The following is a 27,349-nucleotide window of genomic DNA, read 5'->3' as shown; positions in this document are numbered from 1 at the left end:
CATCCAGCTTTCTCCCATGTTTTTCCAATACTAGTTATTTTAGTTTCTTCAATTTCTCACTGCCCCAAAGCAGTGAGAAATTGAACCTCATCCAATGCACCCTGTTCCTAGAGTTCAGTACTGAACTTTTAGACAGCTGCTTTTCAGTCAACTTCTACCACCTGGTGATAGAAAAAAAAAACAGTATGTTCACTGAGGCAGAAAAAAAATCCTTGTTTATTATAACCCCTCTAAAGAAAATGTTTTGAAGGATGGTTTTTTGTTAAAGTCATCTACTTTATAAATTTCTCTGTGACAATACAAATACTTTGGGTTAATACGCAATGCTAATTGCAGACATTGACAATTTGATATTAGTAGATATTAAACCATCCTTTTATTTTTTTTTTAATTGATGGATGTTGGTTACTGAAACCATAGGCACAAAACTTGGGGTTAATTTGAGGAAACTCCCTAAGTTCTGCAGTTAAAAAAGCCCTTGTATTAAATTGGCAATTTTGCAAGACTCATACCAGTTCTTGAAGAATTATTAATCCTGAGCCAGGCATGAATAACAAAGCATTTTCAACAGATTAACTCACTGGAAACCACCTCACAGCATGACAAAATCTAGCAAATATGTTACATAGGAAAGGGAAATTCATGTTTAGCAAAGAAACATTTCTAATCCAAACAACTCTACAGAGCCACAAAAGCAACTCTAGAACTGCCAATACAGCAGCTTCAAATTCTGCTCTGAAAGGCAGATATGGAAACCAAAAGAAATTAACCTCCAAAGTCAAATGTCGGGTAGCTATGTGTCATTCCAAAATTCTGAATGAGAGGACGTTTGGGGAAAATAAAATATCACCAGCTTACTTAGATACCTTGATTAAACATATGCTTGTGATATATAGCTCTGGAATTTTGTTTTTATTTCTTTCAAAGAATGCCAGAACCTATATTATTTGGTATATATAGAATAACTCAGAATCCAAAGGCTAAGAAAACACTTCTCTATAAAAATTTGTAATTCAAAAGTTTATAAAAGTAGTCTTTTACTGAGAAATAACAGTTCTCATTTGCCTTAGAATAGAAGAAGCATGCTGCTAAGCAGCAAGGTCAAACAAGCAGGTTTATTCCACTACCATCCCACCCCAATTAGAAAAAATGTGGGGGTGGGGGAGAAAGAAGGAAGTGACTATGTTAAGAAAAGACATAATATCATTCATGAGTTGATGGAAGTCAGAAGGAATGTAGAAGCCAAGCTGAGACATATAGAGAGAGATAGAAGAATAGAGTGTAGAGTAGAGTAGAGTAGAGTAGAGTAGAGTAGAGTAGAGTAGAGTAGAGTAGAGTAGAGTAGAATAGAATAGAATAGAATAGAATAGAATAGAATAGAATAGAATAGAATAGAATAGAATAGAATAGAATAGAATATGGAAGGGACTTTGGAAGTCTTCTAGTCCACACACACACACAAACACACACACACCATATACACATATACAGGTACACACACACACACACACACATCAGGTATACTGTAACTCTGCAAAGTCTTAGAAGGAAACAATGGATGGAAACTAATCAAGGAAAGCAACCTGGAATTAAGGAGAAACATGCTAACAGTGAGAAAATCAGTGTTTTCTGTTCAGTGGAACAGTTTGTCTTCAGAAGTTGTGGGTGCTTCATAACTAGAGGTTTTCAAGAAGAGACTAGATAGCTATTTGTCTGAAATGATATAAGGTTTCCTGCTTGAACAGGGGGTTGGATTAGAAGACCTCCAAGGTCCCTTCCAGCTTCTATTCTATTCTATTCTATTCTATTCTGTTCTGTTCTGTTCATTTCCTATTCTTTTCTTATTCTATTCTTCCCTTCCCTTCCATTCTATAAGCAGGGTATAACATAAAGGAATGAACCTGAAACTTTCAGTAAACAAAACATGTGGTCTCTACTGAACTGCCAAACTGAACTCCAGACAGGGTTTAAAAAGATCTTTAAAAGATCTTTAGGCTTTAAGCATAAAGATCAAAATAAAAACAAGAGGGGAAAAAAACCAAACTAAAAATAACTTGAGTTGAAATCTGGTCAAAATCTAATCCCTCTTTTCTTTTTTTTTTTAACGGGGGAAATAATAGAATGATTCAGCAGCTGTCTTTTGTCATTTCTGTTTTCTACCTTTGTAATTAAGGATTAACATTGACCAATAGGATCACTTTGACCAATTTTTATTATTAATGCCAAACAGTAAAGATGTGCCAATTAAAGTGATAAAAAATACTGGTCCCAGTAATTAATTTTAATGTGAATTAATTTCAATTGGTAAGGAAATAGAATTTCTTTACAAATTACCAGGAACAGATAAGAGAGGAAAGCCTATTTTAATTCCAAATTACAGAACTACTAAATGAGTATATGGGTAGCTATGTCATTTTGTGGCAATATATTTAATACACACGTGCACATACAAATAGATATTTTCTTGGTGTCAATGTAACATAACGAGACAAAAAACCAAACAAGATTAAGAAAATATTGTATATTTATATAATCCTAAAAGTAGGACAAAGTTTTTTGTGTGTAAATAAATGGCAGCTGAAAATATTATACAATTCTTTTAAAGATGTTATGGTTATAGTCATACAGTCATAATCATACAGTAAAAAGCAAATAAAATCATTCACAGGCTTTTAACAAACAAATCTTTAAGAATAGGATGCATACTAAACTTCACTTACCAACAATAATTGGGCCAGAATTTTCATTGCTTAGCAATGCCGTTGTAAAACACTACAGGTAGGCCTCATTTTACGACCACAATTAAGCCCAAAATTTATGTTGCTAAGTGAGACATTTGTTAAGTGAGTTTTGCCCCATTTTATGAACTTTCTTGCTACAGTTGTTAAGAGAATCATTGCAGTTTTTAAGTTAGTAACATGGTTGTAAAGTGAATCTGGCTTCCCCATTGACTTTGCTTGTCAGAAGGTTCCAAAAGGTAATCACATGACCCTAGGACATTGTGACTGTCAGTTGACAAGTGTTTGAATTTTGATCACATGATCATGGGGATGCAGCAATGGTCATAAGTGTGAAAAACAATTATAAGTCATTTTTTTAGTGCCGCTGTAACTTCAAATGGTCACTAAATGAACTGTTGTAAATCAAGGACTACCTGTATGTTTTGTGTGCCTATATCTCCTAGCAATAGCAATCCCAACAGTCCCTCGTTAAACCAGAATCACAAGTCATTAAGCAAGGATCTCCTGGCAATACTTGCTGGCTTCCAAGAAGCAAAATCAACAAGAAAGCTGGCAGGAAGTTGCAATTTCTGGGCAGTTTGCAAGAAGGCCAGTGGTGGGTAAGTGCTGTGCAGTGGGGCCAATTCAAGGTGTGGCTGTTGCAGTGTGGTGTAAGTGCTGCCAAGTGCTGATGCCTGTTGCAGAGGTGTGAGGGCACGCCACCACATGGCCGCCATGGTGTGAGTAAAGCCAGCTAGGTAGAAGTACTGGGGGCTGGGGAATAACTGCATATGGGCGCTACGGAATATGAAATCCCCAGAATCTTGAACTCTGTAGCTGGGCTCAGAAGAAAAGATGGTAGGAGTAACAGTGAGTTACAGGAGTGACTTGCAACCTTCCCTGCCAGCTTTTTTTTTACTTTGCTTAGGGGAAGCCAGCAAGGAAAGTTGCAAATGGAATTCATGATCATGGGATTCTGCAACTGTCATAAGTTTAAGGTGGTTGACAAATGCCTGGATTTGATTGTGTGACTATATGAGTATTAAACAGCCACAACATTGACAACCAGTTGTAACCATCACTCGTTCAGCGCTATAAAAACTGAATGGTTGCCAAATGAATGGTTGTTAAAAAGGAAAGGACTATCTGTATTGCTGCAGAAAGAATACTCTAAGCGATGTAGGCTGGAATCTTAGGTTTATGGTCCATGGTCCAAGCGATGTGGGCTGGAATCTTAGGTCCATGGCAAAAGAGCAGATTTGCTCTGCAAACATTGTTATACCTTTGTATTGTTATACCTTTCCTCTAATATTTGAAGGAAAGGAAAACAAAGTAAAATAGGCCAAAGAAAGAGCTCTATAGTATGTAGGGAGATAATACTGAATAGGTAACCTGCTGGTGTGAAGAGTTTCATGATTATTTCTGCCAGTGTTGGCTATGTAAATCATCTTATCTTAAGAGCTCCACTAAATACTCACTGCTGGATTGTGGATGTAACTGTTGATACCTCCTCCCCACTCCTTTGGTTAGGACAGGAGTGTCAAACTGGCGGTCCGAGGGCTGGATGTGTCATGCGCAGGCCACGCCCACCTCAGCTCAGCCAAAAAAATATCATTAATATCGCGTGACGGCAATGTGACAATGTGAATTTGACACTTGTGGGTTAGGAGAACATTGTGAGAAGTAATACTGACATAGTTAATTGTGATTTCTAGTTTTCCAGAAAGAAGAAAAAGTATTTAAAAAGATCCAGAACTAGGGAATAATTGAAAAAGTGATACTTGAGCCAAAATTAGAATGAGCCCATGCAGATTCAAGATTCCAGAGGGATCATTTCAGATTTTAAATGGAGTATACCAGTGATGGTTAACCTTTTTGGTGCAGAGTGCCAAAAGCACATGTGCGTCCTCCACGCATGCACCCCAGGGCTCCCCATGCCCTGTTTTGGCTTCCAGGTTGGTGCATGAGGCCTTCCAGGCCCAAAACGGGGCACAGGGCAGCTTGCGCACATGCATAACCCCAAAATGCAATGTGCACGCCCCCATGCATGCAGCACCCCGTGCATTCATGTGCGCATCGCCATATGCGCCCCACCCCTGCGCATGTGTGGCAGAAACCCGAAGACCAGCTGGCCAATGGGAGGCACACACGCATGTGCGGTGGAGCTGGGCTGGGGTGACAGCTGGCGTGCCAGGCAACATGGCTCCATGTGCCACTTCAGGCATGCGTGCCATAGGTTCGCCATCATGGGAGAATACACTAGATAGTCATTAAACAGCATTCTTAGAAATCTAGACTGGCAAATATATTTGCCAGTTTTAATTATTATACATATATAGAGAGCCATGTATATAATATCTTGAATATTTAGATTTTTAAGGCAGCGTATGTGTTTTTTACTTTCTTACAAGTTCAAGATGGTTTTTAATGTTGATCCTGTCAGAAATGGATTTAATTTTAACTATTTAGAATAATTTATTGCAAAGCCATATCCCTGTTACAACAATGCCATAAGATGCACAGGCTTCTTAAAAGGCCAACCCGAGTTGAAGAAAGGATAGATGTATCATCACCTTAAAAAGTACAGCCAGCTGTGTATTATGAAATGGGGGAAAGGCATGTGGAATATGATGGAATTTTGCTTTCGTTAAAGTGGTAGCAACTGAATTCATATAAATATTGAGGATTCAAAATATAAAACGGCTTCATTGGTTGGGAAAAAAACAGACGTTCAAGTAAATAAATTTGTTGATAACTGTTTCGGTTTGTCTGCTTTTGTTCATCCAATTCTGCTTCCAGATTTTTATTTAAAAAATAAAGTGGCAAAATGACTGCATAGTTTTGCTGTTCTTTCCTGATTTACCCATATGTAAATTTACCCATTTTGCCAACTGTATATACAGTATTTTTCTTTTTTCAAATAATGGTTCGATAGCTTTTTTTCTTTCAGATGGCAAGACTACTACCTACGACAGTTTTTAAAGTTAGCCACTAGTGGGCAGGGCAGAAATTGAAAAAAGTCTCCAAAATAGTTTATAGATGAATTAGAGCCAATACAAACATTTTCATTACACAAAAACAGTAATGAAAACTAAGTACCAGAAGAGATCAAAGACACTCCTAAATGGGCTATGCTTGGCCTACTGCCTAAAATGAACCATGAAGAAACAAGGTGAGTTTCCCCTCTTCTGGAGTTTTCAAAATTCTACCCTTTTGGCATCTCAGCAGAAAAATCTCCAGAACTATCAAGCATCTCAGAAACTGTTCATTTAAAAAAGGAATAGGAGACCTCTGAAGTCTCCTTGAGCACACATCAATATCTGACACATTAATGTTCTGCTGCTTTTCTCAGGACAATTTAAAAAAATTAGTGGTAAAGATATTTACAGGTAAAGATAACCTCTAAAGAAGTTACTTATTACTCTTATTAATAGAGTACCTCTTAAATGTCCCTTCTCATAATGAAAGAAAAACAACCTCAGGCTTCATATACCTCTCCTTGTGACCATACCATATGACTGCTCTGCTCCTTGCAAGTCTTGGCTACAAAAAAGCTCCCTCTCTTATAGAATAAGTAAGTTGTATCATTATAAGTATTGTATATGTAGATACTCAGATGTTAACTTCAGAATTCAGTAAATATCCATAAAAGGGCTTAATTCATCCTTTCTCAACAAGTCCTGCAGAACCCTAGATTTGCTTTAAGATATTGTAATTGAAATAGGTAAATTGCAGACTGGCAATGCTAAGTGAACGGTTACTTACTGACCGTTCAAAGTTACAATGTCACTGAAAAAAGTGAATTATAATCGATGTTCACAGTTATGAGCATTCCAGCATCCCCATGGTCACAGGATCAAAATTTGGATGCTTAGCAACTGCATCATATTTATGACAGTTGCAGTGTCCTGGGATCGTGTGATCACATTTTGTGATCTTTTGACAAGCAAAGTGAATGGGAAAGCCAGATTCACTTAACCACCAGATTACTAATTTATCAACTGTAGTGACTCACTTAACAACTGTGGCAAGAAAGATTGTAAATTGGGGCAAAATTCACTTAACTGTCTCACTTAGCAACAAAAGGTTTGGGCTCACTTGTGGTCATAAATTGAGGACTACCTATATTACAAGCTCCAATTGGCGAAGGTTGTTGAGAGTGTGGTTGTGAGGTTGTTGAGGTTGAAGGTTGTTGAGAGTGTGGTTGCGCAACAGCTCCCCCAGCACCTGGATGAAACGACGTATCTGGATCCGTTCCAGTCGGGCTTCAGGCCCGGGTACAGCACGGAAACGGCATTGGTCGCGTTGGTTGATGATCTCTGGAGGGCTCGGGACAGGGGGTGCTCCTCTGTCCTGGTCCTGTTAGATCTCTCAGCGGCTTTTGATACCATCGACCATGGTATCATGCTGCACCGGTTGGAAGAGTTAGGGGTGGGAGGCACTGTGTTGCAGTGGTTCTCCTCCTTTCTCTCTGACCGGTCGCAGTCTGTGTTGACAGGAGGACAGAGGTCAACCCCGAGGCCCCTCATATGTGGGGTGCCGCAAGGGTCGGTCCTCTCGCCTCTCCTGTTCAACATTTATGTGAAGCCGCTGGGCGAGATCATCCGTGGTTTCGGGGTGGAGTACCATCAGTACGCTGACGACACCCAGCTGTACATCTCCACCCCGGATCACCCCAACGATGCCCTTGAAGTGATGTCCCGGTGCCTGGAGGCCGTACGGATCTGGATGGGGAGGAACAGGCTCAGGCTCAACCTATCCAAGACCGAGTGGCTGTGGTTTCCGACGTCCCGATATAGTCAGTTGATGCCATCACTGACTATTGGGGGCGAATCATTGGCCCCCACGGAGAGGGCTCGCAACTTGGGCGTCCTCCTGGATTCACGGCTGTCTTTAGAAGAGCACTTGACGGCCGTGACCAGGAGGATTTTTCATCAGGTTCGCCTGATTCGCCAGTTGCGTCCCTTTCTGGATCGGGACTCGTTACGCACGGTCACTCATGCCCTCGTCACCTCCCGCCTGGACTATTGTAATGCTCCCTACATGGGGCTCCCCTTGAGGAGCACCCGGAGGCTCCAACTGGCGCAGAGTGTGGCCGCGCGGGTGGTAATGGGAGCGACATGGCGCTCCCATGTGATACCTCTCCTGCGCGAGCTGCACTGGCTCCCGGTGGTCTTCCGGGTGCGCTTCAAGGTTTTGGTTACCACCTTTAAAGCGCTCCATGGCTTAGGACCTGGTTATCTACGGGACCGCCTACTACCACCAATAGCCTCCCACCGGCCAGTACGCTCTCATAGAGAGGGACTCCTCCGGGTGCCGTCAGCCAAACAATGTCGGCTGGCGACCCCTAGGGGGAGAGCCTTCTCTGTGGGGGCACCTACCATCTGGAATGAGCTCCCCCCAGAGATACGGAGGATCCCAGATCTGCGCACCTTCCGCCGCGCTGTGAAGACCTTTTTATTCCATCAGGTGGGCTTGGCCTAATCTCTTCCCTTTTTAAACATGTAAATTTTAATCTGTTTTTAAATTATTGGGGTGTTTTAAATTTGTCTGGGCCAAAATGATTTAATCTGATTTTATCTGGTTTTTAAATTTTTTGTATCTATGTTATTTTATTGTTTGGCTGTTCACCGCCCTGAGTCCTTCGGGAGTAGGGCGGTATACAAATTAAATAAAACATAAAACATAAAACAATTCACTGCAAACCCGTGGCTTTGTTGTTGTGTAAAGACTGTACAGGTTACAAGTGATGTATATTGTGAAGAGTTTGATTTTTTTTTGCTATTTTAATGCAGGGATTCACTGAGACCTGAATATTGTTTCAACGATTCCTCCAAGATAAACAGGTTGAACAAGACTGGCTTAACCGTTAACCACTCTGGCCATATTGCATTAAAGGAAAAACCAACCATATAGTCCTCCTCCATAATCCTTCCTATTCTTAGTCTTTGGCTTTTGGCAGGATTCTTCAAACTATGGAACACTGTCATAGCCTCCAAGAAAGACATACATTTGTTACAATGAATGTTCAAACTGCAAAACTATCTATGATCACATGTGCATCTGGAGAATATCTGAAATTATGGATACCACATGTCATAATATAGATCTGTATTTGGACACACAACAGATATATGAGCAGTTATTAGCCTTCTGTTGTGGTTGACCTAGTATCCTTATTTTGGACATTCACTCTAATGTTAACATGATAATTCAAAACATTTTTGATTTATGTTTGGTTTTTTTCCCCCCTTTCCTATTTATAAATACCCATGTGAAAGAGTTTATGACCAGAAGAACTGCTGTTGGCTAATAATTCAGATATCAAGCAAGGAAGAAAGAACACTAACAAAGAGATATGGATTCAAATGATGGCTTTATAATGTGCCATTGCCTATTTATTTAATTTCTATGTATGGTGGTGTACATCCACTATTCATGTATATATTTATATAGAATGTAACAGCAAATATTTTTTTTTCATACAATGTCATGTATTTATTTACATGATTTAGAAACTATCTTTCAGCAAAGAGAGGGGAAAAACACTTTAAAAGTGGGGAATAATCAGTTCGAAGTCCACGTACTGTAAAGGTATCCAATTTAATCCTTCAACATTGTGTTTTTCTAAGAGTTTGGATATTATGATGGGTAAGTGAGCATTCATCAACTAAGCAGTAGAAACATGATAGAAATGCCAGACATAAACTGCTGCAGGTCAACAGAAAACTCAAATGTTGGTGAAAATGGAAACAGGAAATAAAGAGTAAGTTTTTATAACATAAATCGTCAAGCCTGTTTGGGCACTCTAGAGAACAATGTTGTACAGAAAGAACTAACATGAATATATATGCAATTTGACTCTTGTACAACAGGTTCTGGAAGTGATCATGGGAAGCTTGAATGGAGGCTTTACTGTTATTAGGGATCTTGGAGCCACAATAATTATATAAAAATAGATTTAATTAAAGATGATGAATGGTTGCACTTGGCTTGAGATCTTAGATAGCATTTCCTGAATACTCTAAATTCTTATCTTGACCACTGCAACCATAGGCCTCAAACTAGCAACTTATGTAGGATGTTGCTTCCTACCAGGCACTAAAATGCTTGGCAGTTGAAACCAAGCCACATAAAAAAATCATGCATTTGGACTGAATGACGCTTTACCAGAGAATTTTTTTAGTCAAAGAAGCCAACAAAGTAGTTTAAGAAGAGAAATTACTAGAAGACTAGAAAGAGTACTGTTCATAAGGAATGGTGGGGGGATCAAAGGAAGCCTGATTCAGTCTTAGAACTACCCATAAAGAGTATGTACAACTAATACAGTTGTTCTCAAGATGTAGTAAAACCTAGGGATTATCAATTTTGCCTTATACTATGAAGTTAAACTGTACGTTCCTGACTATTTAACTAAGCTATGCATGACAAAAGCTGTATTAGATAAATTATCTATTGATTGGTATAAACAGTACAGCAAATACTGCAAGGAGTGCCCTTCTGGTATTCCCACCAGGTAATACAGTAGATCTTTTAGGTTTAGAATTAATCTGTTTTATCTGTTTTATCTTTCAAGGCTCAGATGTTGGCTCAGTCAGAAAGGGCATTTTCATTATCAGCAATTGTCTGAGAAAAGTTCCTTTATCTAATCAATAAAGGAAATGCAACTCTATAAATTAATCAAAGAAAAAAAACACATGAATAATATTTGTCTCTCCTGTGATTGTTAAGGGTCTTACTCCTTCCTAATAATCTTCTAAACCCCCACTTTGACTTCTTTCTGAAAAAAAAAATGAGTTCAAATGTCATAGAAATGTAAGCAAATACAAGGATCAAATACACATTTGGACTTCTCTACAAAAAATGGAACATCCAAATATAACAGAGATTGTCTCACATTTGTTTGACCATCTCAAGAATATCATGTAGATTGTGTCGGAAAAAACTAAGAATGAAGATTGGATGTGTTCTCACAAAGCACACAGTGTATCTTTATGTCAACCCTTCTGATTGGTAATGTACCTTGAAACAAGATAAGAAATCCATGAAGATTAGAGACAGATTTGCTCGGGTTCTGTTTTTATTCGAAGAAAATTAAAAAAAAATACAGAAAGAATGAGATTATACACTCTGGCCTTTATCCAAAATAACTATTTACATGAATGATAAGAAATCATGTACAGTTGAAATTTCCTTTGTAGTTTTTAGGGCTGCCGCTTATTGCTATTGTTTATTGCCTATGCAATATGGGAAACTGAAAATAAAGTTCTGTTTGCATATGTGGTTCTTTACTTTGTGGAAATGATTCTTCCATATTACAACCACATCAGATACTTTATTCCTAAGGCACTGGGGCACTGCAACAAAAACAGCTTCTGTGGCATGTTAAAGGCATGCAGCTTATAGTTATCTCCATATATTTGTTAAGATTTAAAGTCACCATATGAATCTTTGTTGTTTTAGCCTTAAAAAGTGTAACGTTGTTAAACTCTTAACGTTTAAGTAGTATAATGTTTTTATATTCAAAGGGATCTGCCAAAAGAGAAAATGATAAGTACATACAAATGTAATGCAAACATGTATGAAGGAAGGGGGCTGATGAAATTGTAGGAGCTGAAGTTCAATATATCTGGAGACCAGATAGCTTTTGAAAGATTGGATTTGAGTTATTTTTTTTAATCATTATTCCTTGTCCATATAGAGTAAAGTGAAGAAATTAAACAAAATGTTTTATTCCTCTGACCATAAAGGAGAAATAGGGAGCTTTCGTTTGGCTACTTCTGCATTACATTCTTGCTTTTGTGTAGCTGATTGGATCAAGATCTCACTGGTGGAAATTAATTTGTGTTCTTTTCCCTTATACTGCAATAACTAAGTGAAATTTGCTGACCAAGCAATAATAAAAAAATAGAAGATGTCCACAATTCATATCAGGGCATCATATATCAGAGCATTAAAACAGAACTACAATCCATAAAATTAACCTTGATTAAAATTATACTACTATTAAAAGCATATTAAGATAATTTACTTAACATTGAAATGCCTTTTACTTAAAAACACCTAGCATTTGTAATTCCGATTTTGAGCAATAAGGTATATATTTGTTTTGGGCCTCTCCAACTGAAAATATTTCTATCTGACATTATGATGGGAAACTTCTGAATAGCAAATGTTTAATGCCAGTAGGTCAGTTTCTCATGGAATAAACTTTGCTTAACCAAACATACTCCTACTTGTATCAGCTTAAAGTCTTTGCACACATGAATGAAAGCATGAAAGAAGTTAACTCTTACCTACTTGAAGCCTTTATAAAAGCATTGCAAAGCAAATAAACCAATGGAAACAAAAGTATTTAACTTATTGTTCACTCAAACCATTATAGGTACTTTCCTGAGAAGAATACTAGCATTTATATACTCTGTATACAAATGATATACAAATATAAATTTTATATTACCTTTATATACTTGGTATACAAAGGGTCCTAAAATCCCAAATCTGATATGAGATTTTAGGAATAGTGCTCAGAAAACATTAACTTGGATGCTTGGAGAGCTTTTTCCAGGTGAAAAAAAGGCGATAATGACTGAATGGATTGATGGTTCTGACTTTTATGCTCTGCAACAAACCCAGAGCTGTACCATTTTCAAATTGAAAACATAAAAAGCAATGACTAAAGCAGCAGCTATTGAGGTGGTGTGAAAACTGAAACATACAGCAAAAATGTATGTCACATCTACCCGACCCATCAGAGCAGGGAGGCAGGGAATGTTACCGGTCCCATCCAGTACTGGGTTCCACTTATCTTTGCTACTGGTTCAGAATCGGGAGCATGTGTGTGTGTGCGCTTGCTTAGCTTGTGCCCGGTGCTTCTGCGCAGAGCATCCATGATGATGTCCGGGTGGGTGGGTGGAGCCTCCCGCCGCCACCACTATCAGTTCGCCCGAACCGGTAGAAACCCACCACTGGTCACATCCCCAAGGGAGATACACCTGGTGGGACCCAGAAGAAGGGCCTTCTCCGTGGTGGCTTCCTGTCTCTGGAACATCATTCCCCCAGAGATTAGAATGGCCCCCTCTCTAATACTCTTCTGGAAGGCACTGAAGACTTGGTTCTGCCAGTGGGCCTGGGGAACCCATCTTTTAGACACAATCTATTCTTAGAAGCAGACATCATTACTGACAATGTTGATACTGAAGTATCAACACCATTTTTCAAAGATCTTCTTTAATATATCCAGTGTTATATTTTTTGTGATATTTTGTGATCTGCTGTCGCTGGGTGGTGGGCGGGGGGTGATTTTGTTATATTGTACTATATTAATTTATTTGATTCTTTTTGTTAGTTTTTATTGTTTTAAATGTGGTTTTATATTCTGTAAAATGCCTTGAGTCACCATGGGCGAATAGGTGGCAATTTAAATTCAATAAATAAATAAATAAAAAGCTAAATATGATTTTGATCTAAGAAAGTTATAAATGGATTAAGGATCCAAATAAATTTGGAATATTAACTTTTACTATAAAATTTTGGAATTAATAGAAAAAATAAACAGCTTCTCATAGGAAATAGATTTATTTTGGCCATTCTGATTATAAAAAGAAAGATAAGAAAATATAGTAAAAATGGACACTAGGATTAAAGATTTTAAGCAGAAAAAGAAAACCTCCACAAGCTTGCTCTTGATTTCAGTTCATACTAGGACTTACAAAATGTCACAAAAATATAACACTGGATATATTAAAGATCTTTGAAAAATGGTGTTGATACTTCAGTATCAACATTGTCAGTAATGATGTCTACTTCCATGAACAGATTATGTCTAAAAGATGGTAATGAAGGAATGACAGATGTGGAACAAATTTTATTTGACAAGACAGAAAAAGTTCTGAAAGCACAACTACAAATGACCAAGAGAATGATTTGGAAAAAAAGATACTTTATTAGATATATAAAAGAAACTCCCTGAAGTCTTAAAAATCAAAAGGGGATTGTCAGTGATAAACCAAGAGAATGAACTGGAAAATGTTTTCTTATTTGATTTACAAAAGAGGCTTGTTGAAGATATGTGTGAAGAATTTTAGAGAAATCAAATCTTATGACAATATTTGATTAAGACTGACTGTTAGAAGTAGAAGAAAGGAATATAAAACTGGTTGATTTGATTAAGGTTAAGATATTTTGTTTTTTACAACGTTCTGGCAAACACTTTATAGACTTTTTACTGACACTAGAATTAAGAAATTGATGTATTATGATTTGCTTATAGATAAGGGATGGGATATGGGATGAACAGATATGCGTTTAACTTTATAGAGGTGAGGAATTATTTAATTTGTTCATATTTATTGAGATGAAGATTGGAAGTAATTTCTATATATAAAAGTATTAGCTGGGGAATTCTGGAAGTTAAAATCCACGCATCTGAAAGTTGCCATGGTGAAAACGTTCTTCTACTGCAAGTGTTATATCAGAGAAACAGCTAACTAACAGTAACATGTTTAACTTTTAAAATTAGGTTAAAATCTTATTTTAATGGAATGTCAAACAAAATGCTTACAACTTAAACATATATTGTCTAAAGAGTGGTATCTATAACAAAGGTGTTTAATAATAATAAAAAGGTTTTCAAAAATAGACTAGACAACCATTTGACTGGAATGGTGTAAGACTCCTGCCTTGGACAGGGCCTGGATTAAAAGATCACCAAGGTCCTTCCAGCCCTATGATTCTATGAAAAAAAAAAAGCAGCAGTGATGGCTTGGAAAACAAATCTATTTCTCCAATTGTCCAAAAATCATCAGATCCATACTGTGTTCTCCATCTTTTCCTTTGAGAAAATCTGGCACAAGATATTTACTCAAAACAAGATGGCGAAGTATTTCAGGATTGTTTTACGACTTTTCCTTTGGTTGGACTCCAATGCTGTCAGTATCCTGCTGTCCCATCCTTTTACAGATTTCTATATGATTTTCTGCTTCCCAGCCTGCATATAAACCTGATTTTAAAAATCAAACACCCCCTGAATATATTTTTACCGTATTTTCCGGCGTATAAGACGACTGGGCGTATAAGACAACCCCCAACTTTTCCTGTTAAAATATAGGGTTTGGGCTATACTCGCCATATAAGACTGCCCCTCTTCCAATGCACCAAATAAAAATTAAAAAACATCAACTGGCTCACCTACAATGTAAAAGCAGCTGTGCTAGACCCAAAATGGCCCCTGTAACAAGCAGGAACCTCACACAACCACAAAAAGCCCCCCCAAAAAACTTTCACACTCTAAACACACACAACACAACACAACTGGCTCACCCACAATGTAAAAGCAGCTGTGCTAGACCCAAAATGGCCCCTGCAACAAGCAGGAACCTCACACAGCCACAAAAAGTCCAAAAAACCAACTTTCACACTTTACACACACAAAATTCCACATACAGCTTTGTGAGATTTTGTGTGTTTGTGTAGTTGGAGTGAAACAATACAGAAACACACTAAATCTCAGAAAGCTGCACAAATATTGTCTTATTTTATTTTATTTTTATTTTTATATGAAAGCTACATTTAAAACTTCCTAAACTTTAAATGGCTAGGTCTAAAAAAGAACAACTAAAAAAACCCCAATTGACTATTTCTTTTAAAGCTCCCAAAGGGGAAAAAAACTTACCCAATAGAACAGGGGTCTCTAACCTTAGCAACTTTAAGACTTGTAGACTTCAACTCCCAGAATTCCTCAGCCAGCTTTGCTTTGCTGGCTGAGGAATTCTGGGAGTTGAAGTCCACAACTAACTCCTTGCTTGATTGCAAGCAGGGAGTTGCTTGCTTGCCTGAATAGATTCAGGCAAGCAAAGCAAGGCAAGCTTTGCGACTAGCAGCTGAGGTAAGCAAGCTGGAGGGGGAAAACTTTTTCCCTTTTACATGGCTCTGGCCATCCCAGCTGAGTTGCAGGGAACTCAGCTGGGATCGTCAGAGCTGGGATCCTCAGAGTAAAAGGTAAAAAACTTTTTTCCTTTTACGTGGTTTCTGGCGATCCCAGCTAAGTTGCAGGGAACTCAGCTGGGATTGTCAGAGCCATTTAAGGCTCGTCAGAGCCTTTCGGGCTGGTCTGCCTGGTTACAGGAGAACTACACCGGGCGTATAAGACAACCCCCGACTTTTGAGAAGATTTTCATGTGTTAAAAAGTCGTCTTATACGCCGGAAAATACGGTAAATGCTTTGATGGAACAGACAGCACTGCCAAAGCAAAATTATAAAACTGAAGGAAACAGAAGTACATAAATATATGTTCTATATATTCAGTACAAAAAACTCCATTGACAGGACTAAAAATCATGTACATTTTGTATGAATGCAAATTAGAAAGGTTTAATCCAGAACATATTCAGAAATATTTCCAGGTTATATAAAATAGCCTTATCTCAAAATAGGATTCCTACCTGAAATGTGAAAACATGAAGGGACATTTTGATTAATTGTTAGTGCACAGTTAAAAGAGGGTTTCTTATGTAATTGAAACTATGGAATATTAAAAGATAATTTGGAAATTATGTACTTCACTTTAAGGATGTAATTGTAATTTTAACTTGTATAACTTAAATTCAGGTAATCTCTGCAAACAGTATAGAAATAGAAAATATACAAGTACATATCAATTACAAGTAGTCTTCAATTTATAGCCAAAATTTATAGCCAAAATTTCCATTACTATGCAAGGCATTTGTTAAATGAGTTTTGCCCCATTTTATAACCTTTTCTGCCACAGTTGTTAAGCGAATCACTGCAGTAATTAAGCGAATCACTGCAGTTGTTAAATCAATCATACAAACATTAAGCGAACCTGGCTTCCGCCATTGACTTTGCTTTTCAAAAGCTGATGGGAAGATTATAAACAGTGATTACATGACCTCGGAACACTTAAATTATCATAAATACATGCCAGTTGCCAAATGCCAAAATTGAGATCACATGATCATGGGGATGCTGCAATGGACATATGTATGAAAACAGGTCATTAGTCATTTTTTTTCAGTGCCATTTCAACTCTGAACGGTCACTAAACGAATGATTGTAAGTCAAGAGCTACAGTATATCAATATAACATTACAGTAAAGCATAAAAACTGTATAATTTATAAGTAATTATAGTTATAAAGGAAATTAAAAACAATACTGTAGATTGTACAGTATAGTACAATACTGTACCATACTGTAGATTCAAGCATTCCAACATAAGGTCCTATTTTAGCATTGTTATGACCACTTTTAGGTCAGTCAATTACATCAATTTTTGCTCTTATTTAATAATATAGAGCTTCTTCATTTTTTGTATTGTTTTTCTCTGATGGAATCTTCCTTTTGTCCATTTTGCATCCACACAGATTAGTAACATTTAAAACCCCAACTGCAACTGTATTAGTGTTAATCACACATGTGCTAGCCTCACATTAACTGAATTTTGAGATGCACTTAAAATTTACACTAAATTGGATATCACATTTTTTAGACTTGCCCTAATCACAATCTACTTGTAAACCAAGCTCCACTTAGTCAAGTCAGCTTCCTGTCTTGATCCTCCCTCCTTGTCTCACCTGACACTATATTCATACCAACCTGGGGGGAGGGGGGAATGGCCAAATCTCTGAATCACATTTGGAGAGCAAAAAAAAAAAAAAAATCAGAAGGATTCCACTCCATATGCTGCTGACAATAGGCTAAAATTGTTTGCAGGACAATATTTCATCATAAAGCAATTATCCCATATGTAAATGACAGTTTTTCTCTCCATCTAACCTCATAGAGTACTCTTTTTCAAAACACCTTAAGAGAATCAGTCTTTTAAATGTCTTCTCAAAAACATTTCTAGTTGAATGCTGCGTAGGAGGCACTCCCAGTTTAGGTTATTAAAATGGATCATCTTAATCCTGTGCCTCAAGATTGACTTCTGGATACCCTAAACTTGCATATCACCCATTGTAAGGTAAAGGTAAAGGTTCCCCTTGCACGTATGTGCTAGTTGTTCCCAACTCTAGGGGGCAGTGCTCATGTCTGTTTCAAAGCCGAAGAGCCAGTGCTGTCCGAAGAAGTCTCCGTGGTCATGTGGCCGGCATGACTAAACGCCAAAAGTGCATGGAACGCTGTTACCTTCCCACCAAAGGTGGTCCCTATTTTTCTACTTGCATTTTTTACGTGCTTTCAAACTGTTAGGTTGGCAGAAGGTGGAACAAGTAATGGGAGCTCACCCCATTATGCAGCACTAGGGATTCGAACTGCTGAACTGCCGACCTTTCGATCAACAAGCTCAGCATCTTTGCCACTGAACCACCATGTCCCTTATCACCCATTGTATTATACACCAAAATATCATGGGCATCATTAACCAAGGTGCTCTCCTGCCCCCCGCACCATTAATAGAACATATCATTTGTCACTTCCTTATGTATATACTCCTTCACTCATCCTAATGAAGACTACACAAGGCACCTCCTCCTCCAAATACAGCCATCAAAATAAAATATTCATTTGCCAGGACAAACTTCTTAGTTTAGCACCTTGTTATAGCTGATGCATTTAACACTCAGTCTTGCTTTAACAGCCCTATTACATTATGTGACTGATCAAGGGATATCTGCCTGCTAAGCAGGCATTCCCCCTCCTCTCTTTGTTAGGCGCTAAATAACAGTTTTTGGTTTATGGTTGACCAACCGTTTCCTTTGCCCATCATATCTACAATTGTGACAATGTCTGGCATGATTGGAAGCTTGAAGGAAAACCACAACAGAATGGCATGCCATTCACTTCCACACCCCTCTCCAACCACAGACAGATACAGTTACTGGGTTTGACTAACGGTTATCAATCAGCTGAACTGTAAGCCCTTGGGAAGATAACCAGTCAGAAAAACAGAAGGAAGAAGCAAGTTAATATGAACCATTAAAAATGTATGTAATGAAATGAGCTTGTTAGCCTCCTTGAGCTTTTAAAGTGTTTTTTTATTTAATTATTTTCAGCTTTAAATTTGTCACCCAGAGAAGTTCCATTCATTTTGATTCTTTATGATACAGTAATATTTCCCCAACCAGGTGTGAAATAAGTAACACGCATAATGTGAACATGTGTCTTTAATAATCTACATACATTCATTTTTAGAAATCTATCTGAAGTATTAGACTAACAAATAACAAAGGTGCTGAGAGGAAACATAGATAATATTGCCTGCAGAAAAATTGTAATATACTTTACAATAACAAAATTATTGTTAATGTTACTTTTTGAATCATTTCATTCAATGAAATAAAAATGCAAAATTAAAATAATAAAGGAAAAAAGGAAAAGGAAAGAAAAACAGTAAAATCTGCAATTATAACTTAGTCTTAAAAATGGTTATACAGGAAAATAGAGGTGGCTTCAAACAAATAGATGAGTAAAATCTCTATGAGATTATTTATTTTAAGAGGGTTGATCCTAACCATATGACAAGATTATTGTTTACTATCTACTGGTTCCATATTTCCTAACATAGTGAGTTACAATCCAACATGTGGTATGCCAAAATATCTGCATGAAAAAGACAAAAATCTGCCATCTCCATCCCATTATGGAATGATGAAATCATCATGTAAGACTTCTGAAGCTAGGTTCTTTTTTGTCCTAGTAGGTTTTTTGCTTTAGATTCCAAATCAAATCAGCTCAGGCTTAACTTATAAGTTATATGTAATAAAGCATTAAAGATAAGGATTTCTAATATTCTAATATAATATATGGTCCCAGTTCGTCTGTATTTTTAATGAAAACTTACATATAATAAAAGTGTAGAAATAATTGGGTATCCACTCTTTTTTATATTAATTTAAAATCAATTGTGGGAATTTTAATGTTTTAAATCAGCGTAAATATATTCATGGCTATGTATCATTTTTGTTGCTCCCAATCCAAGCACATCTGCAGCTATGTTAAACTTTGCCCTATTAATTTCTAAACATTTTATATGAAGAGATTGTCTTCTTCTCATCCTAGTAGAAAACATCTAGATAGCACTTTATCTTCCCTTTAAGCCTTTCTGTTTTATGGGTATAAAGATATATTAGAAACTGATGAGCTAATCCTAAACAAGGTTTTAATTCATCCCTAGACAGGTGGCCAGTCTATTAGATTATCTTTTTTCATTCTGATTCCAAGTTCTGAATTTCTACCATAAGTCTGAATAAATGCAGGCCTCTAATTTAACACAACAACCTCTCTATGTAACAGGATAACAATGACAGCTTGAATCATATTTGATTGCCAGACAAAAAGGCAGCAAGGCATACTAATTTGCAGAAAAGCAATATTTTTGGCAGAGTCTTAAGTCTTTGCCCCCAGGGTGCACAAACAGAGCTGGAAAAGAAACTTTTAGATTCAGAAATGTAATATGAATGTGAAAGAAAATCAGCATTCAGTATATTTTGTGGGGAAAACATTTTGCCCATATTTGAGAATGATTAGATTTTTTTTTTGTTCATATAATATGCTCATCCAATTTCTGAATTAGTCAATTTTGAGGGAGAGCATCAAAGGCAAAACTTTGCTATGTGATTATGCATTTCATCTGTCAATAAATCTGAAGGCACCTTAGACCCAAATCTGGGTCTCCCTGGTTTGATGTTACCACCTCTGAATATTCAAAATGATGAATTGTCTGTAAGAGAATCCGAAATAAATATGCATGCATGCTGCCTCTAAGTTCTTTATCTCTTTCCCTTATTACTTTGTTGTCAGCAAACGTGCCTGAAGTCTGATAAGTGAGCCTTGGGTGTCAGGGCTACATTCCGCTTGCAGAAGCCATTCCCTTTTTCACAGAGGACAAGTCTCCTTCAAGTAGTCCACTCAACTACTATAGAGAGTTCTCCTCTTTATACTCTAGCAGTCACAACTGCACTACCTGTAAGACTCTGTGCCTCCTGCCATTCCTTTATTCTTCCCATCTGCACTACCATCATTTTGTCACAAATCCAAACCCTGACAAGTAACAAAATTAGCTAACCAAGATTTAAAGAAACAAAAATAGCCATACTGCAATTTCAACCATCAGATCTTGAATAGTGATCTATTGACCTATGCCTTAGAATTCTGTGTGAAAATACCCCAAAAATTGTACTGGCTCAGAACCTAGGAATTTAGAAACTAAAGAAAATATCTAGAATAGTAAATAATTGATAGGTACAGATCCTTAAGCCAGAAATGCTCATTCAGGCTTAGTTTTAAGTTTTAAGCATTGAAACATTTCACAGACAGGTAGGAGAAGACATTTAGAATAAGATTCTGGCATAAATATCAACTGACTCATTTAATGAACACAATGTCAACAGAATCAGTACTTAATTAACTCACTGAAATTATTTTCTCAGTTACCAATTTGGAATCTGGTTTGACAATGTTCCACTCTTCACTGATTCTGAACCTTTTCCTTCTAATCTTGATACATATTAAGATTCCCTTTGCTTAATTCCCATCTTTCCTCCTAGACTTTCCTTTTGGGAACAGACTGTTTGAGATTTATTAACATTCTCCATCTGTCAAAACCTTTGCTGAAATCCAAGTAAACTATGTCTACATTATTCTGAAAATCTACTCTGCTAGCAACTCGATCAAAGAAGATAAAGTAGTATCTTACAGTAGTATCAGACAACATAAAAATGCAACATAACCCAAGTGATAAAATGTCCTGTGATAATGTCACATTATTCTTGTTCAGTTTGCTAACAACAAACTTGTGTGGGCTACTGTGAACTGTAGCGTTCCTATCCAAATATTTACAAATATGCTACTGAAGTTCCACCTTTTCTCCCTTTTGAAGATGGTAATGACATTTGTCTTCCTCCAATATGTAGGAATTAGAATCTAGAATCTTACATATCCTGAATTCTCAGAAATTACTCAGAGTTGTGCTGCAATAATCTTTATTAGTTCTTTCAATATTAGTTCTTTCAATGTGATATTATCTATCTAGACCTGGAGACAATTCTCTTATCCTCTAATCTCTCCTAAATTGCAAGTCCCTCTTCCTCTAGTGACATAACCATAATTAGCTAAAAGTCCAATTCTATTCTAAGGACAAAGCAATATTAAGAGTAAGATGTCATGAAGATTAAACTAAGCTAAAAATTCCAAATAAAAATATTTAATGCACATTATTTTGCTTTCAAAGCAATATAGCAAATAGTTGTAGAATGGTAATGGAGCCGCGGTGGTGCAGTTGTTAGAGTGCAGTACTACAGCCTACTTCTGCTGATCACCAGCTGCCAGCAGTTTGGCAGATCGAATCTCACCAGGCTCAAAGTTGACTCAGCCTTCCATCCTTTCGAGGTGGGTAAAATGAGGGCCAGATTGTTTGGGGGTGGGGGGCGATATGCCGACTCTGTAAACTGCTTAGAGAAGGCTATAACGCACTGTGAAGCAGTATATAAGTCTAAGTGCTATTGCTATTGCTAATGTATGGAAATAGTTGGTAATCATTTATATTTTTATTATTTCAACTGCTTCCAATTCTAGCTTATCAAATTTAATGTTTCATAAATTTAGGATCTGTGTATTTCAGAAACTTCATTCAATTATAATATCACAGACCAATATTTTAATTTTAATATTTGGAAATAAAATTGTTTTTAAATTAAATTCACGAATACTAAAATGCTTAAGTTACAATGCAATATACTAATCTTATTATGTAAAAGAAATCCATCATAGATTTCAATAGGAAACAATTTGAGAATCCCATACTATGAACTCAAAAATATGTCTCTCCAAGATAATATATTTCAGAAATCATATCCAAAAGCCTCATTATGAACATTTCAATAAACCAGATTTATAAATATTAGAAAAATTAATCAAGAGGGTATGCAATTATTTATTAACTTTCAAATTGGAGGAAGAACAAGTAAAAGAAACTATGCAAAAGATTTGGCTATACAATAGATTTGGACAGGTGGAAGAAATTATGGAATAGAAATCATAAACTCACAATGTCAACAGCGTATACAGAAAATCTCTATAAAATGTTTTATAAATTCACCTGCAAGATTAGCAAATATATATAAAAATAAATCTGTTAAATGTTGGATATGCAACCATATACCAGGCTCATATATGGTGGACATGTCCCAAAGCAAAAAAATACTGGAAGAAAATACACATATGGCTGGAAACTATGACAAAACAACACATAGATTTGAAACCTGAGACATTTCTGTTGGGCATGCTTCCAGGAAACTATAATAAGGCTAACACATATTTAATTTTACATATTCTAGCCAGGATTGTATATGCACAATACTGGAAAAATCTAGAAACCCCTACAGATGATAATATAATCAAAAAAATTCTGGAATGTGCAGAAATGGATAGGTTAACTCCAAATATCAAAAGAAAAGGAATATTTTATAACATGGTTATACAAATGGTTAATTGACAGGTACTGAGGTTAGAGGGCTGGATTTACGTGAAATATGGACTACATGAGAAAGAAAAACTGACAAGTAAATATCTGTTAAACACACTGTTTAACACCGAAATTGAATATGTGATACAAAACAATAAAAAGATTTATACAAATATCAACAGAAGCACTGTTTGGAACATAAAGAAAACATAAAACAACTGTCAGAGACTCAAGTTTCAGAACTGATGGATTTCTAGTGATCATCTGAATGTTACAAAGAAATGGATGAAAACAGAGGATAGCAGAGAGCAGAGGAATAGGTACTGCAGGTAGCCAATATTTCTTTAGTTTACTGTTAAATCTTCTGATAATTTCAATATTTTGGAATAATAACTGAATATTATTTTGGAATATCTTTCTTATGGACTTCCCATGGCTTCTACTTTACAATTGTTCAATGCCAGGTTCTAACATTTTTATTTTCCAAACTTCCCCAAGGTGCATATATTCCAGACTGCCTTGACATTTTTACTTGCTGTTGCATCATGAATCTCTGAAGTATATTGTTTTAAATAATATGTTACTACTATATTATTACACCATCTTAAAATCTGGTCTAATGAAGACATTCTTAAGAAAATCAATCAATCAATCAATCAATATATTAAACAAAATAACAGTTCATATAATACTAGTATTATGTTATAATATAGATTACATAGTATAGATATACTATAAATTAAGCTATTTTTTCTCTCCATATATAAAGGATTTAAATTAGTGCTTACTTGCGACGGAACATTTCTGCAAATATGCAACCTACACTCCAAAGATCAACTGGTGTTGCATAACTGGATTGAAGCAGAACTTCAGGAGCTCTATACCACAAAGTAACAACCTGAAAAATAAAAGGTAAACTATTAGGAATATAGTTTAATTAAAGACATTCCAAAGGAGCAGGAAAATATCTCTTTGTTTTTTTAACATATCTTCCTGTATTTCTAAATTGCAAATTTTGAGGGAAGATCTTTGTAGAAAGTATCTATATATTAATTATATTATTAATCAATTGTTTGGGTTTTTTAATATATATTTCATTCTATACTGCAAATAAAAAGGAAACATTTTACTACTCAGAATGAACAAATGTCCTTCTATAGAGTTATAAATGAAAAACTTTAGGAATGCTTCCAGGTAAAAGATTTAAAGGCTATTAAATAAAAATTATTGGACAGCAATTGTTCTATTTCATATTTTTTCATGTATTTTTTACATTAGGAAATAGAGGAAATAGTAAAATTTAATTTTAAAGGACTGCACAATAAACCTTTGATCTGGAAGCACCACAGGAAATACAGTCTGCAACAGATTTTCTGAGATGCACAAATAGATAAAAGTTTGAAGAAGTTACAAATGAGAAGGGAAAAATATAATTGCAGTCTTAAAACTTATACTGTTGAATTTATAGATTTTTTTTCTTGAAGATGTTACTTTTAATTAAAGCAATAGTATCAATGTCCTAGAAAAAAATATTTCTCAATTTAGAGGTCATCTGAAATTAGACTAAAACATGCAAAACATATACAAAGTAGACATTATGAAGTAATAATTATGGGAAATGCAAGGGTATTATTTAGACAAATGGTTAAGTTGCCTAAAAAACTTTTAGCATGTTAGTCTCATCAAACCTGTTTTAAAAACAATCATTAATTTTAAAACAGAAGAAAACAGATGCTTCTAAATGTATTCATGTGAGGAACTGCAAACCGTTACTGAAACACGAACAGTATAATTTACTGTAGCTAAACATGAATAAATTTAGCTTTTTTCAGTCATGTGTTTCAAATGATGAAGAAAAGGAAATAGGAAAATGGAATTTATTTAAAATGAATAACAAGCAGGTTTTAAGCCTCTGCTGAAAAACAGTCTTCTTAAGAACATTCTTAAACAGAGAAGGCACTTCCATACCACTACAGGTTTGGAAGTGTCTTCAATTTACAACCATTTGTTTGGCAACGATCAGAAGTTACAATGGCACTCAAAAGGTGTCTTTCTGAGGAAAAACAAAATGGCCATCAAATAAGGGTTGTTGCGGTGCTGCTTGCAAAAAGAGAAAAAGCTATGTTCTAGTTTTAAATAAACTAGCACAGAATGAGAAATAGGTTGACTCGGTTCACCAAGCTAGCTGAAGTCATGTGATTTGGAACAGTTTCTGAACAATACAAGCTCACAACATGTCTGAGATTGCATTCCATAGAACTATTGCACAGAAAGCCGCAAAAGACACTTCACAGTTTTCAGTCACTGTTTTCTTCGTTCCCCATGTAACAATTTATGACCATTGCATCTACAGTTACAGTTGCTCGGAATAATCAAAATCTCAAAAGAAAGGAGTGAATACAACAAATAAACAGGAGAGAAAATGATTTCTGAAGTGCCTAAATTTATCAAGGTCAAACACATTCTGGAAACCGTTACAGAATATTTTACTAAGTGAAATGTTGAAAATTTCTCTTCCTCTTGAAAGATGTTCAAATGGACAATTACATTTTAAGTTTTTTTCCTGGTTTAATGAAAACGAATTTCTTTTTAGACATTTAGGAAAAGATACTTTTCAGTTTTTGCTTCCTGAAGTAAAATGGGGGACGACGACAACAATAAATTAGATAGATAGATAGATAGATAGATAGATAGATAGATAGATAGATAGATAGATAATAATCTAGAGCAGATGTGTCCAACCCGTGGCCTGAAGACCCTGGGCAGTCATGCTGCTCACAAAATATAATAAAAAATTATAAAAAATAAAGGAAAGTTGTTATTTATATATGTTAACTATATTATACTGTATATTGTATATTTTATATGTGGCCTAAGACAATTCACTCAATGCAGCCCAGGCAAGCCAAAACATTGGGACACCCATGTTCTAGATATACATTTGCCACAATAAAATTCATACTAAACCATTCGATGTTCTATATCCATTCACATAAAGTATTTCCTTTCATGACTTGCTTCATAGAATAGCTAACATCATTCACAACTTTTGTTTTTTTCAATCTCTTTAACAATATGTGTCTGTACATATGGCAACATGTACGGAACATTTCAACAATTTACAAAGTGATATAAAATGGAAATAAATTTGTACATTTGTATCCTATGATATCAGCAGGCTTTTTACATTTACATATTCTGCGGTATCTTTCACCTAATGCTTTCCATAGATGCAAGATCAGTGTTGAGGAGAACAATTTCTACTGCAAATGCTATCTTAGCAGGGAAGAAAATGAACAATTTCACAGCACAAAATGTGCATTTTAAATGCTGAGAAAATATTTTCCCCAAAATGTGTTATTTCTTAAAATAAAAAAAAGAACTGTATTCCCAAAAAAATTGATTGAAGAAAGTGTTGATTGAAAGATAGGTCTCAGCAAAATTTTATTTTATAAAGATTGATTTAAATGAAACTGCATTAATTAATTAACCTTCTGTCTAGAGTGGCTAGGTGTATTCAGAGGGCACCAAACTGAGGAAAGCTGATCATTTTTAATGAATGCAATTATCTCAGTATATATAAATACTTTTGATGTTCAAGATGAGCAAAATTGCCTGCTTAAATTCAAGGAACTTGATTGCAAAGAATAACCACAGATAAATGTTCTTGCTACTAAGAATGTTCTCTTGGGGGGAAATCCCCCCTCCCCACAGTTATGCAATGAATATGCGTGATTCATTAAGAACATTTCCCTCTGTCTCATCCCCAAACCAAACAAAAATTTATGGATATTCCATTCAGTTACAGAGAAGCAGAAATGAAAATGATGCATAAGGCAGGATATGGTGAATTCAACAGTTACCATAGAACTTCCTCTTCTGAATGATTTTGATTACATATTTTACTTAAATGAAAGTACTTTTTGATAAAGGAAAGGCTCAATTTCTACCCACCCCCCAAATAACACAGGGATAAGCTGAGCAACGAGATATCTGATTAAGGACAATTAATTAAATTAAATTAAGGATACAATTTGGACTGAAAGGGGCAAGCTGGTGATGGTATTTTTTATGAAGGTTTGCAAAGAGATAAACTCCTGTTGAATGCAGACTATGAGGTGAAAGTTCATTCTCCAAGCTTGTGGGTTGGTTTCTGAAAATTTCGTTATCAGGCTAGGTAACATCTTCAGTGGAGTTTAGGGAATGT

General features: G+C 36.0%; 1 protein-coding gene across 12 annotated transcripts in view; it reads right to left on the bottom strand.

The window, feature by feature from the left end:
* The window catches only part of CDK6 (cyclin dependent kinase 6), a 116,586-nt gene that overhangs the window by 16,691 nt on the left and 72,546 nt on the right, over positions 1-27,349 (bottom strand). For all 12 annotated transcript variants that reach the window (XR_015734055.1, XR_004588547.3, XR_004588546.3 and 9 more), the window contains one exon: positions 23,931-24,040. Coding sequence is in view for 5 of the 12 variants with exons in the window: in XM_087892775.1 (XP_087748901.1) it covers positions 23,931-24,040 (110 nt within the window). In the remaining 7 variants the exon portion in view is untranslated. The remainder of the gene's footprint in view (positions 1-23,930; positions 24,041-27,349) is intronic.

The sequence above is a fragment of the Pantherophis guttatus genome, chromosome 4, assembly GCF_059756535.1.
Source record: "Pantherophis guttatus breed Tessera chromosome 4, ASM5975653v1, whole genome shotgun sequence".
NCBI lineage: Eukaryota > Metazoa > Chordata > Lepidosauria > Squamata > Colubridae > Pantherophis > Pantherophis guttatus.
This window is presented reverse-complemented; position numbering and strand designations above follow the sequence as displayed.